Raw genomic sequence first — 17,377 nt, 5'->3', positions numbered from 1 at the left:
GAAGGAGGGCGGGATGTGGAATGGACATGGGCAACACATCTCAAAGAACACCAGTTACAGAAAAGGGAACTGTCTTTTCTTCTTTGAGTGATTGCTCACATGCATTCCACAATAGGTGATTCCAAGCTATATCTATTGGAGATGGGAAGGAGTTCACAAACTCTCAGGACGGAGCACAGCCCTAGCAAACCCAGCGTCCTCCCTGGTCTGAGAGACAATCGCATAATACGAGGTGAACATGTGAACTGAAGACCAAGTGGCAGCTCTATAAACATCCTGGATGGGGACATGGGCCAAAAAGGCAGCCGACGAGGCCTGCGCCCTAGTCGAGTGCGCCTTCACAATTGGTGGTGGAGGGATTCCCGCCAGGTCATAACAGGTACGCATGCACGAGGTGATCCAAATGGAGAGCTGCTGAGTGGAGATTGGCCGACCTTTCATGCACTTGTCCGAGGCAATGAACAGTTGCAAGAACTTTCTGAACGGCTTAGTCCGCTCCAGGTAAAAAGCCAGAGCCTGTCTCACATCCAGTGTGTGGCGGCGGCGATCCTCACTGGATGCATGGGGCTTGGAGTAGAGGATCGGCAGAAAAACGTCCTGACCCATGTGATAGATGGAGACCACCTTCGGGAAGGGTGTGGGCAGAGCTGGACCGTATCTTTATGAAACACCGTGGACGGGGGCTCAGAGGTCAGGGCCCTGAGTTCTGAGACCAGCCTAGCCGACGTGATCGCAACCAGGAAGGCCACCTTCCACGAGAGGTGTGACTAGGAGCACATGGCTAGCAGCTCAAATGGGGGCTCTGTGCAACACCTGGTTTAGGTCCTGTTGTGGGACTGGGGGCCTAACATACGAGAAGAGATAATCCAACCCCTTAAGAATCGGCCATTCATAGCATGGAGAATACCATGTAGCCTTGCACTGGGACATGGAAGGCCAATATGGCTGCCAGGGACACCTCGACTGACGAAGGTGCCAGGCTCTGGTCTTTAAGGTGAAGGAGGTAGTCCACAATAAGCTGGATCAGAGTGGTCACCAGGGAAACACCCCGCTCATCCACCCATCTGGAAAACCGAGACCACTTTGCCAAGAAAGCTCAGCGCATGGAGGGCTGCCTGCTTTCTAGGAGGACACGCTGAAACCCTTCCAAGCACGTCCTTTCCTCCCCACCTAACCATTGAGCAACCACACCTTGAACCGGGGTCAGCGATGATTCTGCCGAGTCACGAACTGGTCCACCTGGGGAGTTCCCCACACTTGGAAAAGTCTGTGCACCACCTCTGGGTGGAGAGACCACTCGTGCTGAGAGGAGAAGTCCCTGCTCAAGCGATCTGCCCACGCGTTCCAGGCGCCCAGCAGATGGAAGGCCTGTAAGCAGACATTGTTGGCTATACAAAATTCCCACAGCCTGAGGGCTTCGTGGCAGAGGCAGAGGACTGGGCCCCACCTTGTCTGTTGATGTAGAACCTCGAAGCTGTGTTGTCCATGAGGACCCTGACCACTCGGCCCTCCAGGTGCGAGTGGAAGGCCAGATCCTGAGCTGAACACAGACCTTGAGTCTGAACGTTCCCCACCTGCGCTCCCCATCCCAGGTCCGAGGCGTCGGACACCAGTTTGAGCGACGGGGTCCTGCCTCTGAACGGGACCCCTTGGAGCATGTTTCTCGGGGAGGACCACCACCGTAGGCAGGTGATCACTGGCTCGGGCACTGGGAGGACTTTGTCCACTCTGTCCCTGGCTTGGGAGAACTCCGACGCCAACCAGAGCTGGAGAGGCCTCATCCTGAGTTTAGTGTGACGGACCACATACATGCCTGCTGACATGTGACCCAAGGGCTGGAGGCATGCTCTGGCTGTCACCAGAAACCTTGTGACTGTGTTGATGAGCCCCTTCAGAGTCTCAGACCTGTTCGGTGGGAGGGAGGCTCTTGCAGATGAGGCATCCAGGACTGCCCCAATAAACTCTATGCATTGTACTGGGACTAATGTGGACTTGGTATTGTTTACCAACAGGCCCAAAGTGGTGCACATGGACAGAAGAAGTGCCACATGATCCCACACCTGCAACCAAGATTTCCCCTTGACCAACAAGTCATCCAGATAGGGGAAGATCTGGACCCCCCACTCCCCAGTGCCTGAGGTAGGCCGCCACCACTGACAAACATTTTGTGAATACCCATAGGGTAGCATACAGGCCAAATGGGAGAACCATAAATTGGTAGTGTTCCTGCTCCACCGTGAAACGGAGGAAGCGTCTGTGCCCCTTGAATATATGAATGTAGAAGTATGTGTCCTGCAGATCGAGGGCGGCGTACCAGTCCCCGGGATCCGGGGAGGGGATGATGGAGGACAGGGAGACCATGTGGAACTTGAGCTTCACCATATACTGGTTCAGGCCTCGCAGGTCCAAGATGGTCCTGAGCCCCCTTTGGCCTTTGGGATAAAAAAATACCAGGAGCAGTACCCTTTGCCTATGAACTTCCCCAGTACCACTTCCACCGCTCCTAGGCCCAGGAACTGCACCACCTCCTGCTTGAGCAGAACCTCATATGAGGGGCTCCCCAGGAAGGATGGGGGTTGGGGCGAAGAAGTAAACTGGAGGGTGTAGCCCCGGGAGATGGTGTTGAGGACCCATTGGCCAGAGGTCAGCTGTGATCACTCCAGGAGGAAAGCGCACAACCAATTGGAGAAGGGAAACTTTTTTGAGGGTGGATCCCTGATAAGAACTGGCAGGGCGCCCCCGGGTGTCCCATCAAAACCACCTTTTCCCCGCTTGTTTACCCTTGGAGGACCCAGGCTGGAGGGCAGGCAGAGACTGTCTCTTGGGGGCGCCTCTTATAGCCCCACGACTTCTTATAAGCAGTCTCGTATTTTGAATGGGTGGCCTGAGCAGGAGTCTGCTAGGTTTAGCCAGAGCTGGAACACAGAGACCCAGAATCTGGACTGTCGTGCGGGAGTCTTTCAGGCCTTGCAGCTTTGTATCTGTTTGTTCCACAAACAGAGCTTTGCCATCACACGGGAGGTCCTGCAGAAAGGTCAGCACCTCACTGGACAGCCCAGAGAGCAGGAGCCATGACGCCCTTCTCATGGACACCATGGAGGCCACGGACCATGCAGCCGTGTCCACTGCATCCGAAGCTGCCTGCAGGGTTGCCCTGGCAGCCGCTGTGCCATCCTCCACCAGCGCTTTGAACTCCTTCCTGTCACGCTCCTGGAGGGAGTCCTCAGACTTGAGCAGGGAGCCCCACAGATTGAACTCATATCGGCCCAGGAGAGCCTGGTGGTTCACTACCCGTAACTGGAAGCTCGAGGACGAACAAATTTTTTCTTCTAAATGAGTCCAGCCACCTTGAATCTTTATTTTTCGGGGTAGCGGCTGGTTGGCCCTGCCATTCCCTGTGGTTGACTGACTTGACCACCAGGGAGTTAGGAACAGGGTGAATGTATAAGTGTTTATGCCCCTTGGCGGGTACAAAGTACTTGCTTTCCACTCTCTCAGAGATAGGGGCCAATGAGGACGGGGTTTGCCACAGGGCATTTGAAATTTTTGCCACCCCTTCATGGAGAGAGAAGGGCACCCTGCCTGATGCCAAGAAGGACAGTACATTAAACAGGGAGTCCTAAGGCTCCTCCATCTCCTCTGCTTGGAGGTGGAGGCTTGATGCCACTCTTTTAAAGAGTTCTTGGTGGGCCCTAAAGTCCTTCTGTGGGACGTAGGGAGGAGGGGCCATAATCGCCTTATCCAGGGAGGGTGAAGAGACCGGCATGGTACTTTGTGTGTCCACCGGCACCAGAAGGTCCACCACCTGGTCAGTCTTTGGGCACAGTGGCAAGGATGTATGTCCCACCAACTCCTTCCTTGGAGGTCTGGAGAGGGAGGCCAATAGTCCTTCTGAGGCTGTTTGGCCTGGCCCATTGATGGACAACTACGAAGGTAGGCCAGGCTGATGTGTGACTTGCTATTGTCCCTGGACCAGGAGAAGCAGTGGCACTGGGAGCAATGCCGACCATCGGACCACAATCCCAATGTGGAGGACCAGTACCATCAGTAACAACTGCTCCGCGATTGGCTTCGGCGGGTGGACCCGCGAAGGCGAGACACAGGTGATTGACGCCCGGGGCCATAGTGGCGGTGCTGTGGCGGGATCCTGGAGTGGGACAACGAACAGGAATGACGTTGACATTTATGCTGTGACTGGCTGCCACAGCCCCTGTCCCCCTCAGACAAGGACCTTTGGTGTCGTCTGCCTTGGTCCCATCGGTGTTCACTCCTCGAGGTGGAGCAGTGCGAAGAGTCTCGGTCAGACAGAACCCAACCAGACAGCCTGGTGGGTGTCAAGGGCGATCCACATGGACTCTATCCTGAACGGTCGCTGGGCAACGAATGGCATCAGAAACATTCTCTCAACCGAGACTGGTCCTGAGCTGGGGGTGACTGTGGAGATCTCAGGAGCAGCTTGCCTCTGGAGCGCAGGGCCAATATCAGCGGTGCTCCAATGTGGAGGGCATCCGGACATCCAGGGAGGCCTGCTCCGTATTGGCCGGGCTACTCCATTCGAGTCAGAGGCCTAGCAGCTGTGGGGATCGAGGACTGCCCAACATGGGTCTAGCCTCTGTCCTGGGTTTACTCCAGAGCTGCAGCAAAGAAGGCCTCTTCCTAGCCTTCTTGGCATGCCCCGTGGACGGGGAGCAGTGCCGACTAGTCGATGGCACTGAAGACTTGCTGCACACCAATACTGCAATGCCGACTAGGAGCCACATGCTGGAGCTGATTCCATCAGAATAGACTGGAGCTTAATGTCCCTTTCTCTCTTGGTCTGAGGCTTAAACGACTTGCAAATCTTGCAGCGATCACTGAGATAGGTTCCCTCAAACAGCATGAACAGGCCGTGCATGGATCACTCACTGGCACAGATCACCTACAAGTGTCACACGACTTAAAATCTGCGGCACGGGGCATGCCCCGGCCCGGGCACACTAGCTAAACTAAACTAAACTAAACTAACCTAACCTAAGTACAGGTACCGTACACTGAATGAAAAAGCAGTTTTGGGGATGAGCTACACTAAAGCTGCAGCAGAGCAGTTCCAAAGCACCTTCACTCATGGCAAGAAGAAACTGAGGGTGGGGGGAGTGCATACCGCCCGTTATACCACGCCATGGAGGTGTCACTCCAGGGATTGCTAGGGTGCTCCCCTACTGGTACTGCTAGGAGGAAAACGTCCAGCACTGGTGCATGTGGTGAGCACGCGCACCTATTGTGGAATACACATGAGTAATCACTCGAAGAAGAAAAAATGGATATTCACACAGCTCTACTTACACTGTCTGGGCTCAACCCTGGGGTCCTACAGAGATCAATGGGAGTTTTGCATGGGGAAGGACTGGAAAATGAAAATTAAAAGTATTATCAAGGAGATTTTTTTTTTTTAAAGAATGAAAGTGAAATCAACTCAAATCTATTCATTTCCTATTTCTGAAATCCCTTTAATTGTTTGGAAGCTAGTACCTATCCCTCTTTAATATGGGGTGTTTAAACACTGGTCAACCACAATATTTATTTTTAAAAAGTAGTTCTTAAGACTGTGAAAAGCTTATAAATATATTTTCCATTGCACACATTTCCTGCAGCTATAGCAGTGGATTGATCTCTTGTTCAAAACAAAGAAAAAAACTTGGCATTCTAAAAGCCCAACAGAATCTTATAATAATATCCTGACTTATATTACAATAAATTATTGTTATAAAATAGTCAAGCAGCCAAATCCTTAAATCAGGCAAACTCAGTCTGCTTCAAATGGGAGTTCTTCCTGAGTAAGGACTAAGTGAAAACTTAATAACTTCAGGATTTGGCCAAATGACACACAAAAACACTTTGGATATCCTTTGATAGAATATGTGACAGAAGTTCAAAGGGCTTAATGCTTATTAAGTAAGTCTCATAGCACCCCTGTGAGGTAGGCAGAATGGCTGGCTCAGAGATTAGTAATGGAAAACACAGCCTTTCAACTCCAGTTCACTGGTTCAAATCCTGACCACATTCAGAGGGACTTAAAGTTTGCAGTTAACAGTCTTGCTTCTAATACTCAGGTTAGTAGAGACCCCATAACAATAGGCATCAACACTGACAGATGGGGAAACTGAGGCACAGACTAAGATTTGCCTCAGGCCTCCCAGGAAGCCTGTGCTTGGCAAATGCATTTCAGCATCCAGTGGCCATGGGACTAATTTACTCCAGGGCTCAACATATTTCCCTGACAAGTACTATGCTGAGGACTGAGTCTACTAGTGATGGTGGAAAATACCTCTACTAGCATAGTCCTTCAAACCCATGTTTCTATAGGTTCACATCCTCGCTCCTCCAAAACAAACCAACCCTTTCTCCATCTCCATTCACCTCCCTTGGAGACCCCACACGATGAATTAATGCTTCCCGCCTAACAACAACGGATTGCTAGGCAGCCCCCTTTTCAAATTAAAACAATGAATATTGGGGTGGCCCAGGCTTAGTTTATTGGGGGTGGCACTAATTATTTAAATTTGTGTGCCCAGCATTGCTTGATGGAGAGTTGCACATTAATAGTGTGCAGCCCCCACAATCAGTATATCCTCCATCCCCAGTAAGCTAGTGCTGGGGAGCCCCCTTTTCCTACAAGGGATTTTGTGTTGGGCCATATCTCTATGGAGGGCTTTATTGCTGCTGCTAGTCTATCTGCCCTATTCTCACACAGAAAACTGCTGGCTTCCTCTCTTACTCCCAAAGAGAAGTGGTTGGGATCTTGCTCTGCTCCTTGGCTTCCTCTCCTTTGCTTTGTAAACAGAAGCAGCTCTATCCATTCTGCCCACTGACTTTCTCCATTGCTCCTCAATAACATTAGCTATGACTTCTTCACCCTTCCTCTCCAAGGAAGGAGCAAGTGACTTTCCAGCCCTAAGGAACCCACTCACTGTGGGCAAGTGGGTTTTACAAGTGTTTTATATACTCTCACAGCAGAACTCTTGGAGTGGAAGAGATGTTCACCCCTCTCTTTCTAATCATTAGCTCAGAAGCAATGGGCAGTAATATGTGGCTCTCAATCCTACATGTGGTCACCCAGTTTCCCCTGACGATCCCAGGAAGAAGTTAGGAGAAGGCTGTTCCCCAGATGACATAGGACCTTGTGGTTGGTCGCAGCCCCCACAAAAACTACAAAGGTAAGTGGTGAGAGGACACTCATGTCTGTGGAGAATGGACTCATACCCAATGATACATGAATATCCATGGACTGGAGAGCTGCCAATGTTCATTTGAACCCAACAGCAAAGTGGGTTGGAAAAATGCCCTTCTATAGGCACTTGACATTTGTCTTTTGTTGAGGTAACACCCAGGAACTACAAAGCTATATCTCTTCACCATCCACGAGTCAGCAACAAATATTAGTGCCAGGTGTATACATTCTGGGAGTGGTATAACACATTTTGCAATCTAATTTTTTTTATTATTATTATTATTTTTTTTACCTGCAGTCATCAAAGGTTGATCCAGGAGATGAAAGTGCAAGGCGCTTGCGTAACTCATCCCTCTCGCGTGTAACCTGGCGGAGCTGAAATAAAATAGTCTCTAGTTTCTCATTCATCTGCCTTGTGTCTAAGACAGGTGGTGGGGATGATGCTTTGCCTGTCGTACCTGATAAGAATATAAACATTTTGATTAGATTGTCAGATAACTTCTCAAGGCTTGAACGAATAATATATTTTCATTATAATTAGCCAGGCTAAATGGATAAAAAACATGCATAAGAATTTTGTTGTTTAAAAAAAAAAAAACAAAAAAAACAAGTTGCAGTCCTGCATGCTGGCTCATGAGGCTCCAATGAACTCACTCAGACTGTGAGTGGGTGCAGGGATCTGAAAATGCAGACTGGTTTGCAAGATATCGAGGCCCTTACATATTTGTTGGTGACTTTGTTGACAAGTCAAGGTGACAGAAGTGCAAGGCATTTTATGGGAAATAAGTAGCAGCACACAGAGAGGCCTCTGTCTACACTGGATATTTATCCCAATTACAGACACTGGTTGCCAGCTGCTGGTGTGGCTGCAGTATTGCAAATCCCTACTATGGGCAAAGATGTTATTGACAATGGCGAAGCCTATTGCATGGATGAAACTGGAATAAGGTCCATCAGTGCATGTAGCAGCTTTGCTAATCTACACCAGGAACAACAAAAATGCAGCTGCTCCAGAATTCTACCCCACTTTCAGCAACACACACACACTTAACCTAACTATATACATTCATTGTTTTGCAAAGTACTGTATTACAATTGACACTCTCTTTAAAATAAATAACTTGACCTTTAGTTAACTATTTGCCACCACTGATGATGCAGGATAAGCCCAAAATAAAACATGGAAAGCCTGAGATATTTTGAGACAGTCTCTCAAGCTTCACTAAATCAGCTGCCAGGATAGAATCTATACCCAAACATTGTGGATTAAGATGGTACAAAAACCCATAAAGACATTAAACATTATATAACAACTTTAACATTCAAAAAGAAACTGGTATGTAATACCTGTACTGAGTGACAAAATAATTCAATACCCCATTATATAACAGATCAATCCAGTACATTTGAAATATGCCTTTAAAAATATATATATATCAAAAGGTACATATGAAAATTATCTTGCATTACATTTTAAATATTATTTTCTAAAATTAATCAATCACATATTTATCAAGCTGAATTACATGACAGCCTCCCAAATGGGTTGTCACACATCAGGTTTAGATGGCTGTATCACTCATGTTATTTAAATTTCAGCAGTGACTGATGGTGTACATTCCTTCAGATAGCTATAAACATCCATGGATCAGGTCACTGTAAGAAGAGGTTAACTTCCAGCCTAGACTTGTTAATTTGAAATATTCTGTTTCAAAACATCCTGGCATTAAATTCAGTTATAATTTTAGCTCTGCCAGCTAATTTGTCAGATTCTAATCTTAGATGCAGGTCACAGATGAGAAGTTATAATCTAGAGCTATGTTGAGATTTGTAATTCTGTAATTTTCTAATGCAGTTTTCCACAACAAAAACTGACAATTTGCCTAAGTTATAATTTTTTTTAAAATAACATACAGATGAAGGATTTTAAAGTGAAGCCTTGTTAAGATGTGCTTGTATTATAATCACAACTGCTTTCATCTGAGGCCCTCAAAGCACACTACCAAGGTAGACAGTATGATATAGCATGGCCAGAGGCAGCAGGAGAATGATAGATGGGAGATATGTAAGCCTCAGGATGATAAGAGCCTTATTCCCTGTAGAGGGAAGAGAGGCTGCTAAAGATTAATTAGATAACCTGACACCAATTAAGCCAATTAGAGCACCTGAAGCCAGTCACCTGATAACCCCCCCCCCGGCTTTAATCAGAGAGTTGGAGGAGTGGAAGCAGAGTGGTTTGGTGTTGGAGCAGAGAGCAGTTTGGAGAAGTGCCATGGCAGACGAGAAGACCAAGACCGTAGGTAAAGGGAAACCTGGCTTGTGCAGAGCAGAGAGACTCTACGGACACAAGAGGTTGGGAAAAACTTGGCCCAAGCGGAGAGAGAGCAGGAAGCCCCACAAGCTGAAGGGCCGGAGAAGGAAGTAGCCCGGGGAAGGAATCACTAGTTCAAGTGGTTCGCCGCTGTCCCTGGGTTGGGACCCAGAGCAGAGGATGGGCCAGGGTCCCTCCCTCTCCACTCCTGTTTTCTAGGACATTAGTGGGACAGCTGATACTCCCGTTCAAGAGTGATAAACAGCACCCTGAACTCCCTACAAGAGGGCAAAGCGCGGGACCCATCATAATAGTGCTGCCAATTTGGCACAGTAGTTATCACCATTTTAAGGATAGGCAACTTGAGGCACAAAAATTTCAAAAATGCTACTGATTTTGGGTGCGTTACTTGAGACATTGTATTTCCAATTTTCAGAAGAGCTAACCACACAATTTCAAATGAATCAATGGACTCTCAGCATTTCTGAAAATTATGCCCACCATCTCTCAGATAAGGCACACAAAAACTGAGGGAACAAAAATCAACGGCAATTTGAAAATGTTGGCTTAGGTCTGTGGTTTTCAAACTGTGGGTCGCGACCCAGTACCGGATAGTGAAATGTAAGGCAGTGGATTGTGATGGATATGGTCAGCATCGCCGACTGGGCCATTAAAAGTCCCATCGGTGGTTCTGCCCAGTTAAGACAGGCGAATCCCTACCTGTTCTGACATCACACTACACCCCGGAAGTGGCTAGCAGCAGGTCCAGCTCCTAGGATCACTGCCCCTACCCTGAGCACTGGCTCCGCACTCCCATTGGCCAGGAACCAGCCAATGGGAGCTTGGGGGTGGTGCCTGTGGGCGAGAGCTGCATGGAGCCACTTGCGAGCCTCCGCCTAGGAGCCAGACATGCTGCTGGCCACTTCCGGGGCGCACTGCAGCCCATGGTGCCAGGACAGGCAGGAAGTCTACCTTAGCACCCCGACTGCATCACTGACAGGTAGTTGCCTAAGGTAAGCCCCGGCCCCAGCCCCAGCCCTGAGCTTCCCCCAGAGCCTCTTCCTGCACCCTAAACCCCTCATCCCCACCCACCCCAGAGCCCCCTCCCACCCACCCCAAACCCTGGATCCCCAGCTCCGTTGGGTCACGGGCATCAACAATTTTCTTCAACTGAGTCACCAGGAAAAAAAAAAGTTTGAAAACCACTGGTTTAGGTGACTTACCCAACACAATATAACAAGAAATAGTTGGGAGCAGAATCAATACATGCTTAGACATAGGGTATGTCTACATCTACAATTTTGCAGCGCTGGTTGTTACAGCTGTATTAGTACAACTGTATAGGGCCAGCGCTGCAGAGTGGCCACACTTACAGCAACCAGCGCTGCAAGTGGTGTTAGATGTGGCCACACTGCAGCGCTGTTGGGCGGCTTCAAGGGGGGTTCGGGGAACGCGAGAGCAAACCGGGGAAGGAGACCAGCTTCGCCGCGGTTTGCTCTCGCGTTCCCCGAACCCCCCTGCAAACCGCAGGGAAGGAGACCTGCTTGCACGGGGGTTCGGGGAACGCGAGAGCAAACCGGGAAAGGAGACCAGCTTCGCCGCGGTTTGCTCTCGCGTTCCCCGAACCCCCCTGCAAACCGCAGGGAAGGAGACCTGCTTGTACGGGGGTTCGGGGAACGCGAGAGCAAACCGGGAAAGGAGACCAGCTTCGCCGCGGTTTGCTCTCGTGTTCCCCGAACCCCCCTGCAAACCGCAGGGAAGGAGACCTGCTTGCTCGGGGGTTCGGGGAACGCGGAGAGCAAACCGGGGAAGGAGACCAGCTTCGCCGCGGTTTGCTCTCGCGTTCCCCGAACCCTCCTGCAAACCGCAGGGAAGGAGACCTGCTTGCTCGGGGGTTCGGGGAACGCGAGAGCAAACCGGGGAAGGAGACCAGCTTCGCCGCGGTTTGCCCTCGCGTTCCCCGAACCCCCCTGCAAACCGCAGGGAAGGAGACCTGCTTGTACGGGGGTTCGGGGAACGCGAGAGCAAACCGGGAAAGGAGACCAGCTTCGCCGCGGTTTGCCCTCGCGTTCCCCGAACCCCCCTGCAAACCGCAGGGAAGAAGACCTGCTTGCTCGGGGGTTCGGGGAACGCGAGAGCAAACCGGGGAAGGAGACCAGCTTCGCCGCGGTTTGCTCTCGCGTTCCCCGAACCATCCTGCAAACCGCAGGGAAGGAGACCTGCTTGCTCGGGGGTTCGGGGAACGCGAGAGCAAACCGGGGAAGGAGACCAGCTTTGCCGCGGTTTGCTCTCGCGTTCCCCGAACCCCCCTGCAAACCGCAGGGAAGGAGACCTGCTTGCATGGGGGTTCGGGGAACGGGAGAGCAAACTGGGAAAGGAGACCAGCTTCGCCGCGGTTTGCTCTCGCATTCCCCGAACCCCCCTGCAAACCGGGGAAGGAGACCTGCTTGATTACCAGACGCTTCCTCAGGTATGCTGGGATACCTGCTTATTCCACGGAGGTCAAGAAAAGCGCTGGTAAGTGTCTACACTTGATTACCAGCGCTGGATCACCAGTGCTGGATCCTCTACACCCGAGACAAAACAGGAGTACGGCCAGCGCTGCAAACAGGGAGTTGCAGCGCTGGTGATGCCCTGCAGATGTGTACACCTCCTAAGTTGCAGCGCTGTAACCCCCTCACCAGCGCTGCAACTTTGTGATGTAGACAAGCCCATAAAGAACAGTCCCTTTTGGTGTTCAATAAGAAAGCCTGTGCCTGCCACAAGATAAACCATGAATTTATAAAAAAAATAAGTGTAAGAAGAAATCCAATGCACTGTATGGTTTTGCTAGGTTAGAAATAATAAAAGGCAGATATGTTTGGCTCTACAAGAACCCACTGTGTCTTCTTTCTCTGATGTTTTTAAGTTGGAGATTCAGCATCACATGATTCCCTATGGTACACTCCCCACTCCTATTGATTTCAGGGCATTGAACAATCTAGATACCGAAGATAGTTGTGTAAGAACTCAGTTTGGCAGTATCTCTGCTGTCCCATAGTTTTACTTTATAAACTCTCTGCAGTTCTCCATGGTTTGCATGTGGTACAGAGGCTATATTTCAACTGTTCATGTTCTAGGACAGGGGTTCTCCAATTTCATTCCACTGTGACCCCCTTCTGAAAACACAAATTACTACGCAACCCCAGGAGGGGGGACCGAAGGCTGAGCCATGCCACCCTGAGTGGGGGAGGGCCAAAGCCCAAACCCAACAGTCCTGGGTGGGGAGAACCAAAACCAAGGGCAGGGGGTCTGTAACCTGAGCACCGCTACCCTGGGAGGTGGGGCTCGGGCTTCTGCCTTGGGCACCAGCAAATCTAAACCCGCCTTGGCAACCCCATTAAAACATGGTTGCATCCCACTTTGGGATTCCGACCCACAGTTTGAGAACTGCTGTCCTAAGCAAATGGACTGAACTGAATGCATGTCATTGTGACCCATATTCCTATACTGCTAGGACTTCACCCGCTGTCCCAGTGTATTGAAGATCTGATCCCTTTGTCTTTGGTCACCAAAATAGGTACATCATGGGGAGTGGCAACACAAGTATGCAAGCAGCAGCTACATGGCTTATTCCAACTAGCTTTTTAAAATATTGTAACAAACAAGTCAACTAATTTCATTAGACTGTGAACACTCTGAGGCAGAGATCACCCTTCTACTCTGTGGCCCAGACAGAAAAAGGTACCTGAATACATATGTGACTTTACTACAATGGGACAACTTATGCTTTGAGTTATGCATGCGGAAGGAACTTACTGGATCAGGGCCTAAGTTTGTACAGCACCTTGCTCAAGTGTGTTCCTGTGATTACTGGAGTGTCTAGCTCAGGGGCAGGCAACCTATGGCACGCATGCCGAATGCGGCACATCAGCTGATTTTCAGTGGCACTCACACTGTCCAGGTCCTGGCCACCTGTCTGGGAGGGCTCTGCATTTTAATTTAATTTTAAATAAAGCTTCTTAAATATTTTTAAAACTTTATTTACTTTACATACAACAATAGTTTAGTTATATATTATGTACTTATAGAAAGAGACCTTCTAAAAACGTTAAAATGTATTACTGGCACGTGAAACCTTAATTAGATTGAATAAATGAAAACTCGGCACACCACTTCTGAAAGGTTGCCAAGCCCCGGTCTAGCTGTTCAGGCAGTTTATTTATATACTGCATGTTTATTAATATACAGCTAAATATTTCAGGTAACAATTTAGTACTGTCACAACAAAAATGGAACAACTAGTAACCACGAGAACTGTTCTGAAGTCAATCTAGGGCAGAAACAGATACCCCTAAACTGAATGCTCATTGGACTATTTTCAACTTGATTTGCAAATGAGCCTCCTTCACATCCCTACCTCAACTCATAAGGTTCCCCAAATCCATCTTTAACAAATTCACAAATGTCACCACTGAGTAAAATTAAGGTCCATCTCCTTGAGATGGATTTTCCAATCCCGATGAAAAGTTCAGCATCATTTTGGAGAGGATAACAACTCATACACAATATTTTTTACTGGACCAACTTCTGTTGGTGGAAGGTGCAAGCGTCCAAGCTACACAGACCTCTACCTAAAAAGCTTGTACCACCCAGCGGCAAAAGCTGGTCCAATAAAATATATTACTTCACCTACCTTCTCTCTCATATCCCGGGACCGACATGGCTACAACAATACTGCAAACACATATAAAATAACAGTTGTAAACTACATGCAAAATGATGGGTTTGTAATGCAAAGAAATGGAGGGGAACAGTATTTCAGGTTGGTGGTTTGCTTTAACTAGCAACAGGTACATAAAATGATCTAGATGGGATAAACAGAGAAGTACAAAAGGAGGGAAAAAAGATCCAGAACTATTTCTTGTTTGTAATGATGTGGACATATGCTGAGAAGCAGCGTTGTTTAATGGTTAAGCACAGACCTAGAGCAAACATGCATTCTAATCCCAGCTCTGCTATAGATTTGCTGCACATTTTTTAGGCAACTAGCTCTTTCTGCAGCAGCCTACGTATCTGTCTCCACTTGCACTGGAATATTAGAAGGTCAATGGGAACTGTAACAATAATAATGTAATGATCACTGGGATGTCCTTGAACTGCTTGTTCACAAATACTTACTCCAGAGGCGAAAAAAAGGAAAACCTGAGTGCCTGATGTTCATGAAAAGCCTGTTGGTCAAGAACAGTCCATTGTTAAGTAAACATTGACCACTCTCCTACTTCCACAGCCAATTTTCACTTGGGACATTAATTGTATAAGCTCTGAGCAAGCCCATGAAGGCTGCTCTGGGGACTTAAGCATATGAAATGTTGAATTCTCTATTTCTTCACCTCATTTTTCTTGCCCCCTTTTGTGATACAGCAATCAATGTCCCTGGGCCAGTCTTCTTTGGACTAGAAGAATGTCCTTGTGCACAGTCAAAAATCTAAGACAAGGAATACGAGTTTCCTCTAAGTAATGTGGCACAGTAGCTAGCCTTATATGACACGTTCTCAAGATACGCAGCCACAAAACTGGAAAGCAATTACTATTTTTAATTTAGTAATTGTCACTTCTACAAATACCTTCAGAATAAGAGTTTTGATCACAGTGTTTTAAAATTAAATATGCAGAATAAAACTAAAATGTTTTTCATATGGCTCAAGTATCTTCATTAATTTTGTCACAAGTATTGATTAAAATAAAGCGAAAATGATTATTATTGAAAGTCTAGATCAAAAACATGTATGCCTTTTGCGTTGGGTAAATGTACATTTATAATGTATACATCCCCCTCCTATCCCTACAAAGAAGTTTTAAAAAAAAAAAAAAGCTTCTATTTGCCCAATTTACTAACAACTTTACATTTTCAATAATGCTATGAGACCTTTTGTAGTATTATGTGTGACTTGTATATACTTCAAATAACTCAAGTAAGCCTCTAGCTCATAAGAAAAATTCAATACTCTTCATTTCCCTTAAAGAAAAATTCAATACTCTTCATTTCCCTTAAAGGGAACTTTTCTAGCTGAATGCTAAAAGTCTTGTATTTCATCTGATATCTTGACGTACTGTAAGGAAAGTGACCTGTGCTTACTGGTCTGTATTCTTTTTCCACCTGGTTGCACGTTTTACACAACAGTGTTTCGTTTCTGTACTTTAGACAATCAAACTGGTCTTAACATGCACAAGTTTAAAGGCTAAAGCTCTATTATCTAAATAATTCTGCCTTTCAGTAACTTACCTGCTTTTTCAAACAAACCAGATTTGTCAAAACATATTTATACAATTACTGCCAAGTGCAACTTGTCTGTCTGCTTACAAAAGCTCACATCTAGCCTCAAGAAGCGATCAGTATGCAGGTCGCCTTTTTTGGCCCATCTCCAGGTAAACAGTGTTTCCTTCTTACCACTGAAATAGCCATATTGTTCTACTAGGGAATGGTTTGTAAGCAAAATTAACTTGCTTACGTGATACTACATACATAAAATCTACAGGAAACATTAACACTCACACAACATTACATTTTCACAAAACAATCACTCCATATCTGACCTCTTGGTCCTCATCAAAGGAAACTTGCAATACCACCTTCAAAAGGTGAGCCTGGGAGCTTATTCCATAAGTTTGTTAGACACAAAAAATCACGGTCTCAGTAAAGACACTGGATTTATGGCTCATTACAACAATCTATAACCCAATTTATCCTGCAACTGCACACTTCACATGTTAACATGTGAACTCCTTATGCTAAACTATTTAGTTGTGACAGATGAACTCTGTAAGCTGGAAAGCTTGTCTCCATCAACAGAAGTTGGTCCAATAAAAGATATTACCTCATCCACCTTTTCACATTAATGTTTGAGCAGGAAAAGCAAAATCCAGATTTTGAAGTATCCTTCATAAATTCTGTTTTAAAGAGCTTAAGTACTCATATTGTAAGTAATTAGACGTCAAATGTTTGGGTTTACAAAAATCTGCAAAAATCTTTTCCTTTTACATGCAGAACATACAATCCCTGATGACTGATCAAATGAGAGTAGTGCATGCTGACCCTCAAAATATTGCTCAAAGTTAGTTCCATAGATTACATACTTTGATATTTCCTAAAATGAAAGTCTCTGATCACAGTTCTTGAACCAAAAAGAGGAAATATCTATGGCCAAATGCATGAGTGACAGAATCGGAAAACATAAGCTGGCCAGGAAATACCACAGTACTAGACAATTTTGTAACGCAATTCTGAATGGAATTGATTGGTGAGGAAGTAGTAAATCTAAGTGTTCCTAAGAATATGTTATCAACTTATTACAAAATAGGACAAACCAGTCATTCACTCTATGGACGTTGCATATCTGTGATGCACACTTGTGACATCATGAGGGCCTGTGTGATCTAGCTAAAATATAATCTGAGGTCATCGAACAGAATGCTCACTTCAGGTTTTACCACAAAATTATTATAAACAAGTGCCAGCTGTTACATGCAAATACCAAAACAAAAAGACATTATTCAGCAAGTTTTGCACATGCTGTGCATCCTCTACTACCTAAATAACCACCAAGGGAACTCAGATCATCAAAATATTCTTATGGTTCTGTGAATCATGACTCAGAACATCTCAAAGATTCTTGCCAAATGAAGACAAAAAAGACAAGAGTCAGAAGTTATTAGTCATTTATTTGTGTAGCATTTGTTTCAAGAAAATGTTTACATCAAAACAGCAGTTCACTTCAGCAAGATCAAAAAAACTAGGATCATGTCCCAAAGACAAAGGACCATTTAGATGCATACATTAGAAGTAGCATAACAAGAGGTAGCAGGCAAGCGACAAGAAA

The 17,377-nt window shown here is 46.8% G+C and overlaps 1 protein-coding gene across 2 annotated transcripts in view; it reads right to left on the bottom strand.

Moving 5' to 3' along the window:
• Positions 1–17,377, bottom strand: part of DLG5 (discs large MAGUK scaffold protein 5) — a 230,194-nt gene that overhangs the window by 107,233 nt on the left and 105,584 nt on the right. For both annotated transcript variants that reach the window (XM_030568783.1, XM_030568784.1), the window contains exon 3: positions 7,500–7,665. In XM_030568783.1, coding sequence (XP_030424643.1) covers positions 7,500–7,665 — 166 coding nt within the window. The remainder of the gene's footprint in view (positions 1–7,499; positions 7,666–17,377) is intronic.

The sequence above is a fragment of the Gopherus evgoodei genome, chromosome 7 (assembly GCF_007399415.2).
Source record: "Gopherus evgoodei ecotype Sinaloan lineage chromosome 7, rGopEvg1_v1.p, whole genome shotgun sequence".
Classification (NCBI taxonomy): Eukaryota; Metazoa; Chordata; order Testudines; family Testudinidae; genus Gopherus; species Gopherus evgoodei.
Note: the sequence above shows the minus strand (reverse complement) of the source record. Positions and strands in the feature narration are given on the sequence as shown.